This window comes from Globicephala melas, chromosome 1, assembly GCF_963455315.2.
Source record: "Globicephala melas chromosome 1, mGloMel1.2, whole genome shotgun sequence".
Taxonomy (NCBI): Eukaryota; Metazoa; Chordata; class Mammalia; order Artiodactyla; family Delphinidae; genus Globicephala; species Globicephala melas.
The window spans coordinates 169,478,424-169,485,516 of record NC_083314.1 but is presented as its reverse complement, the minus strand read 5'-3'; the positions used below and the strand labels follow the sequence as shown (position 1 = coordinate 169,485,516).

The 7,093-nt window shown below is 45.2% G+C and overlaps 1 protein-coding gene across 1 annotated transcript; it reads right to left on the bottom strand.

The window, feature by feature from the left end:
* Positions 1-5,737: 5,737 nt before the first annotated feature.
* Positions 5,738-6,820, bottom strand: CNR2 (cannabinoid receptor 2). The gene has a single exon (XM_030874908.2). It carries the CDS (start codon positions 6,818-6,820, stop codon positions 5,738-5,740), a length of 1,083 nt encoding a protein of 360 aa, XP_030730768.1.
* Positions 6,821-7,093: the final 273 nt, after the last annotated feature.

The following is a 7,093-nucleotide window of genomic DNA, read 5'->3' as shown; positions in this document are numbered from 1 at the left end:
TGGCTCTCAAAGGGAGAAAGGTGCAAGGAGGATGGGGGTGTGACCGATGATTGAAAACTTTGGAATTCACTGCCGGTGAAATCGAGGGGGTGTGGAAGGCCCGGTGTGTGCAGAGAACTGGGACTGGTCCATTTTGCCGTTGGCAGCTGTGGGGGACTTTTTGAGCTGTAGTATGGAAGAACAAGTCAGGAGGCAGGAATACCAGATGGACGGGCATTGTAACAGCCCTGGCAGAAATGACGGGGCAGAAGGACGATGGGAAGAAGCATTGTAAGGGGAGAGGTGGGAGGAAAGTGGGCGCTGAAAGAGGAAGAACAGGTGTGACCATTTTGCCTGTCTAATAAATATTTTTTGAACTTGCTTTGGGAATTTTGAGGCAATTCAAAGAGCTTAACATCTAGTTGGAAAAGCAAGACCCATGCACAGGCTACCACGAAGGAATATTTTTAGAGCAACAGCGTGAGAAATTCGAGAGCCTCAGGCCCAAAGAGTGCCTTGTGTGAACTTTGTCTGGCAGGGAGGTCACCAAATTCCTCTACAGTTGGTAGAGGCTGTGCCTGCGCAAACATGCAGTGAGGCTGTCAGGTGTGGGAAGTCTAATGACTCCCCCGTGGCACAGCTGGTACCTACATATCAGTGAGAACTGCTGCAGGTAAGAGTTGGAAGGAACTTTGGAGACCCTCGACACTATCCCCTTCTTTACTCTTACCATTTTATGGAAGAGGAAACTGAGACCCAGAGAGGGGATTGGAGTTGCGCAAGATCATGCAACTAGTTTGGATCAGAGGTGGGACCAGGTATCCAGATGCAGAATCTATGTCTCTCAAATGCTGCTTCTCTCTTGCACCCCAGGAGGTGCAAGAGAACCTGACAAAAGCTGTGTCGACAGAAGCAAGCACTTCCTCATTCTAGGAGTGATAAAGAAACACAGTGGCTGTTGCTGAATGAACAGTCATTTTCATTATTTTCCGTTACTTCCTCTGCAAGATTATATTGTAATATTGTCCACAACAGCAAGCCCAGACACCTAACACAAGCAAACAAACAAAACAACAACAACAAAAAGCATTCGTACATATCTTGTAGTGATCAGGGTAATGGTCTTTGATGTTACAGAACTCATCTTGGGGGAGATAAAATAGGACACCATGACCTTCATTTCTCCTTGGCCTCATAATCAAAATGTAAATCTGTAGGGACAGGTGAGAGGCATTGCAATAGGGTGGGAAAACTGGAAGTTGGGAAACCTAGGTTTCTTGCATTGGACACCACCTTGTTGGGTCTCCTTGGGCAAGTCTTGTCCACTCTCTGGTCCCATTTCCTCATCTAAACAATGAGAGCAGTTCTCTGTGATACCTGAGGTCCCCTTTCTCCCTTGCTCTCCCCCTCCATAAACTCTAAGCAGAAATAGAGTGTGATTGTGAGAGAGGAAGAAAGCGTGGAAGTGCATTTAATTCAATGATTTTTAAACTCTAGTTTAAAACTCTAGTTTTATTCATTAAACAGATGTTTACTGAGTATCAATTTATGCCAGGCACTTGGGCATTTTCTTTGCTGAAATGAGATAGGACCCCACCAATGAATAAAGAAAGGCATGCCCCAAATTTAAGGAGCCACATATCCACCTTTAAAAAATCATCCAATTTCTTTGCCTTACAAAAATTTGGGTTAAAATAAAATTCGATTTTCCAAAATGTAATCTAAAGCTTTTCAGAAGCAGCTCAGTGCCACAGATGTTGATCAGCCCCTTTAAGACTCTATGCTGGGTCTTCACGTAACACTGGGAACTGAGAGATAAACATGGAGCTCATCTTGTGGGGGAAGACAAGCCAGTGACTCCCACTTAACACAGTCCATGAGATGTGCTGTAAGAGAGGGTTGAAATTTGTCCTTGGGGGCTGTACTGGGTTGAAGCATGTCCCCCAAAACTTCATGTCTGCTTGAATCCTGTGAATGTTACCTTCTTTGGAAGTAGAGTCTTTGGAGATGTAATTTGTTAAATTAAGATGAGGTCATACTGGATTACAGTGTGCCTTAATCCAATGATTGGTGTCCTTAGAAGAAGACACCAAGAGAACAGACCTAAATGTAAGATGGAAAACCATAAAACTCCTAGAAGAAAACATAGGCAGAACATTCTCTGACATAAATCGTAGCAATATTTTTTTGAATTTGTCTCCTAAGGCAAAGGAAATAAAAGCAAAAATAAATGGGATCTAATTAAACTTAAAAGCTTTTGCACAGCAAAGGAAACCATCAACAAAATGAAAAGAAAACCTACTGAATGGGAGAAAATATTTACAAATGATATGACTGATAAGGGGTTAATATCCAAAATATATAAACAGCTCATACAACTCAATATAAAAAAAGGAAAACAACCTGATTAAAAATGGTCAGAAGACCTGAATAGACATTTTTCCAGAGAAGACATACATATGGCCAACAGGCACATGAAAAGATGCTCAACATTGCTACTTATTAGAGAAATGCAAATCAAAACCACCATGAGATATCACCTCACACCAGTCAGGATGACCATCATCAAAAAGAACACAAACAACAAATGTTGGCAAAGGATGTGGAGAGAAAGGAACCCTTGTATGCTGACGGTGGGAATGTAAATTGGTGCAGCCACTATGGAAAACAGTATGGAGGTTCCTCAGAAAACTAAAAATAGAGCTACCATATGATACAGCAATTCCACTCCTGGGCATATATCCAAAGAAAATGAAAACACTAATTCGAAAAGATACATGAATCCCAATGTTCATAGCAGCATTACTTATAACAGCCAAGAGATGGAAGCAATGTAAGTGCCCATCAAGGGATGAATGGATAAAGAGGATGTGATATACATACATACATATATATATATATATATATATATGAAATGGAATACTACTCAGTCATTAAAAAAGAATAAATTCCTGCCATGTACAACGATATGGATGGACCTGGAGGGTATTATGCTAAGTGAAATAAGTCAGACAGAGAAACACAAATAGTGTATGTTATCATTTATATGTGGACTCTAAAAAAATAAAACAAATGAATGAACATAACAAAACAAAAACAGACTCACAGATATAGAGAACAAACTAGTGGTTACTGGTGGGGAGAGAGAAGGGGGAGGGGCAAGATAGGGGTGGGTGTTAAGAGGTACAAACTACTATGCATAAAATAAATAAGCTACAAGGATATATTGTACATCACAGGGAATATAGCCAATATTTATAATAAGTAAATGGAGTATAATCTATAAAAACGTTGAATCACTATGTTGTTGTTGTTTTTTTTTTTTGCGGTACGCGGGCCTCTCACTGTTGTGGCCTCTCCCGTTGCGGAGCACAGGCTCCGGACGCGCAGGCTCAGTGGCCATGGCTCACGGGCCCAGCCGCTCTGTAGCATGTGGGATCTTCCCAGACCCGGGCACGAACCCGTGTCCCCTGCATCGGCAGGCGGACTCTCAACCACTGTGCCACCAGGGAAGCCCGAATCACTATGTTTTATACCTGAAACTAATATAACATTGTAACTCAGCTATACCTCAATTAAAAAAAAAGAAAGACACCTGGAGATAAAGGGTGGGGAAAGGCCGTGTGAAGACAGAGGCAGAGGTAGGAGTTATGTTGCCACAAGCCAAGGAACACCAGGAGCTGCCAGAAGTTGGAAAAAGCAAGGAAGGATCCTCCCCATGCAACTTTGGAGAGAGCATGGCCTTGCTGACACCTTGATTTTCTAGAGTCCAGACCTGTGAAAGAATAAACTTCTGTTGTTATAAGCCACTCAGTTTGTGGAAAACTGTTGCAGGAAGTTTAATACAGGGCATAAAATGAAGTATGTTGAGAAATAATGATGAGTTATTACCTTAAGTTTGCAGCAATCTGATGTTACAAAAGTCTAATATTATTATTGGACCTATTAAGTCATATTATCACTTATACTTTATACATATTTATCACTTAGACTTATTATTATTGAAGTCATTATTATTTATAGGCTTATTTATTATTACTATCCTAATCGAGCAGAATTTGACTGAACTAGGCCAAGAGGTTAGTGGTAAAGAGGCTTAGGAGTCAAACAGAACTGGGTTGAAAACCCCAGCTTTGGGTACATGTTAGCAGTGTGACCTCAGGCAAGTGATTTTGCCTCTCAGAGATTTCCTCATCTGTAAAATAAGGATACCAAACCCTCTTCATCAGGTTACTGTGAAGACTAAGTGAGATCCCTCATTTAAAACCACATAGCCCAGAGCCTGGCACATAGTAAAACCTCAGTAAAAGCCAGTTGACTCTTACGACCAGAGCACACAGTAGTTATACCTTACCTAATGTTACCTCAGTTAATCTCTATCCCACGACCCTGACGATTTCCTTCATTGTACCACCAGTAATCATCTTCTTTCTTTTTTTATTGGCTCTCTTCCCACCAGAATGTAGAATGTGAGCCCCATCAGACAGGGGCAGACTCTCCTTTATGGCTGGACACCCAGGACCTAGCACAAAGCCTGGCACATATTTGTGAGATGGGTGGATGAATGAATGAACAGTGAACACCTCGTCTTGTAAGTATTAAATGAAGACACGTTTAAACAATATCTTTCCTTTTACTCCATCTGTAGCTCCAAATAATTGCATTAGGATTCCTCTGCAGTCCTCCACACCATCAACAGTTTCTCTTGCCTACTGCTTTAAGCCCCTTTGGTAGGAACCTAGCCTCCCTGATATGTAAGATATGGGTGTCCTGGGATCTCCAAAAGTATGGGGCTGAATCCTTGCTGGAGATGATGGACTGTGGGATGTCAGAACCACACCTGGCACGTAGTAAGGGAATTTCCCCCTCCTCCCACTTGCTCTGCTTATTATTCATTATAGGGCATGGGGGTGGAGGAGACAAAGGGGCTGAATTGAGGGATGACCGGGAACAATTCGGGGATTTACAAAATCCCTGTGAATATCTTCCTTTTTTTTGGAGTTGGGTTAGCCTGGGACACTGCCTGCTTCCAGTGGTACCATCAAATAGGTCTTCACAAAACCAATCTGCATCTCAAGCGATCCCAGTCTCCTCTGTATTCCCCACATACCTAGGAGGACACAATGGTTGTGAGTGGGGATTATCAGGGTGTGAGAGAGGGCTGGTACCATAATGATTAGATGCCCTGAACTGGAGGCTTGTCAGTTATCTCTGCAAGAGGTGGATCCACATCCTAGGTCCTCATTGCATTGCAGTTCTTGGTCCTCTGTGGGAAAGGGTGACCTGCAGGTAGGGCCTTTCATAGCTCTAGAACCAAGGTGGACCCAACAATTAAACAGGAAGAAGGGCTAGCCAGCCATCCTGAGATCCCAGGAGAGTGATCCATTCTTCCCAGATTTCCTCCAGGCCCTTTACTGCTGAGGCTGAAGGCTCCGCTTGGCTCCCGTGGTCTCTAGAGAATGCAGGCACTAAGCCGTCTTGTTGGGAAGGTTGTCCTGACCTGCAATGAGCCTGTCCCAGGCCTCCTGCCTCCTGCCCACCTTGCCGCCCCTCACAGGGTCTGGCTACCCAACAGACTGTGTGCAGACAGGTGTGGCCAGGTTACCCTTCAGGGGTCAGTGCCAACACTCAGTGAAAAGGGGTAAGTGTCCAGGCCTTTGGGGCTGGTTCAAGTAAGATGAGAGGATCAAAGACACTCTCCTCCAGGGATTGAAATGATTTCTGACTTGGCTTATTTAAAATTGTGAAAGTGACCTCATTAGTGATTAGAGCAGTACAGCTCTCTGGAATCTGGCCCTGGGGTGATTTTCACATCAGCCTCTGTCTCAGTGACTGAGGACCTCGGGAACTCTTCTTTTCCTTCAGGCCCGAGGCCCCTCAGGCACTTCCTCCAGTGGGCCAAGCGGTGGCGGGCAGAGGAGCGGATCTCCCCACTCCGCAGGGCGTAGATGATGGGGTTGACCATGGAGTTGACAAGGCAGAGCAAGGAGCAGAAGGCAAAGACCTCCTTGACCTGTTTGCTTAGAGTGGTGGCCAGGCTGTAGACCATGAGGGTCAGTACCGGGACCCAGCATATTAAGAGCACAGCCAGCAGCACCCCCAAGGTCTTGGCCAACCACACATCCAGCCTCATCCGGGCCATTCCGAGCACTTGCCTGTCCCGGTGCTCAGCCAAGCTGGTTACATGCTGACGGGCCTTCCAGAGGACATGTGCGTAGGTATAGATGATGCCAGAGAAGAGGACAGCAATGAACAGGAGCCAGCCCAGCAGATAGTCATTGGGGATCAGGGGGAAAAGCTCGGAGCAGGGCCTGGGACAGCAAGTCCATCCCATGAGAGGCAGAGAGGAAACCAATGCTGAGAGGACCCACATGATGCCCAGGGTCACCAGTGCCCTCCCACGGGTGAGTAGGGCTTTGTATGTAGGTGGGTAGTGCAGACAGAGGTAGCGGTCAATGGCGGTCAGCAGCAGGCTGCCTACGGAGGCCGTGAAGGTCATAGTCACGCTGCCAATCTTCATCAGGAAGACAGCTTTGGAATCAAAGCCATGGAAGACATGGAAATTTACAAAGTTGAAGGCAAAGACCGCACTGGCCAGAAAGTCAGCCCCAGCCAAGCTGCCAATGAACAGGTACGAGGGCTTCCTGCGGAGCCGGTGTGAGGACAGGATCAGGTAGAGCACCACCAGATTCTCCAGGGCGCTTAGTATGCCCAGAGAGGTGCACAGCACCGCGATAGCTATCTTTTGGGAACTGCTCAGGATCATGTAATCCTTCATGGGGTTGAAATCCAAGCCATCAGTGGAGCCATTGCCTGCCTGTATCTTCCAGCATATCTCCATGGGTTGGGTCCCTCGGCTTCTGCCGGGCTTACCAAGAAGCCTTTGCTGTAGTACAATGAGAAGAAGAAATGAGTTCTTTTTCAATCAGCGCAATAATGACCTCATACAATCACTGACTCTAACCAAACACTTTACCTGTGCGATGGATCATATGTTGAAACAGCGATTTATATTGGTTTCTCTCTATTTTACTCTTTCTTCATCCTAGTGGGGTGCTAGGTCTGTACTGGTTGCCTTAGGAGAGGCATGTGGGAATTCAAGAAGCAGAAGTGA

Coding starts and splice junctions, on each gene's coding strand:
- CNR2 (XM_030874908.2), bottom strand. CDS start 6,820: ATGGAGATATGCTGGAAGATACAGGCAGGCAATGGCTCCACTGATGGC.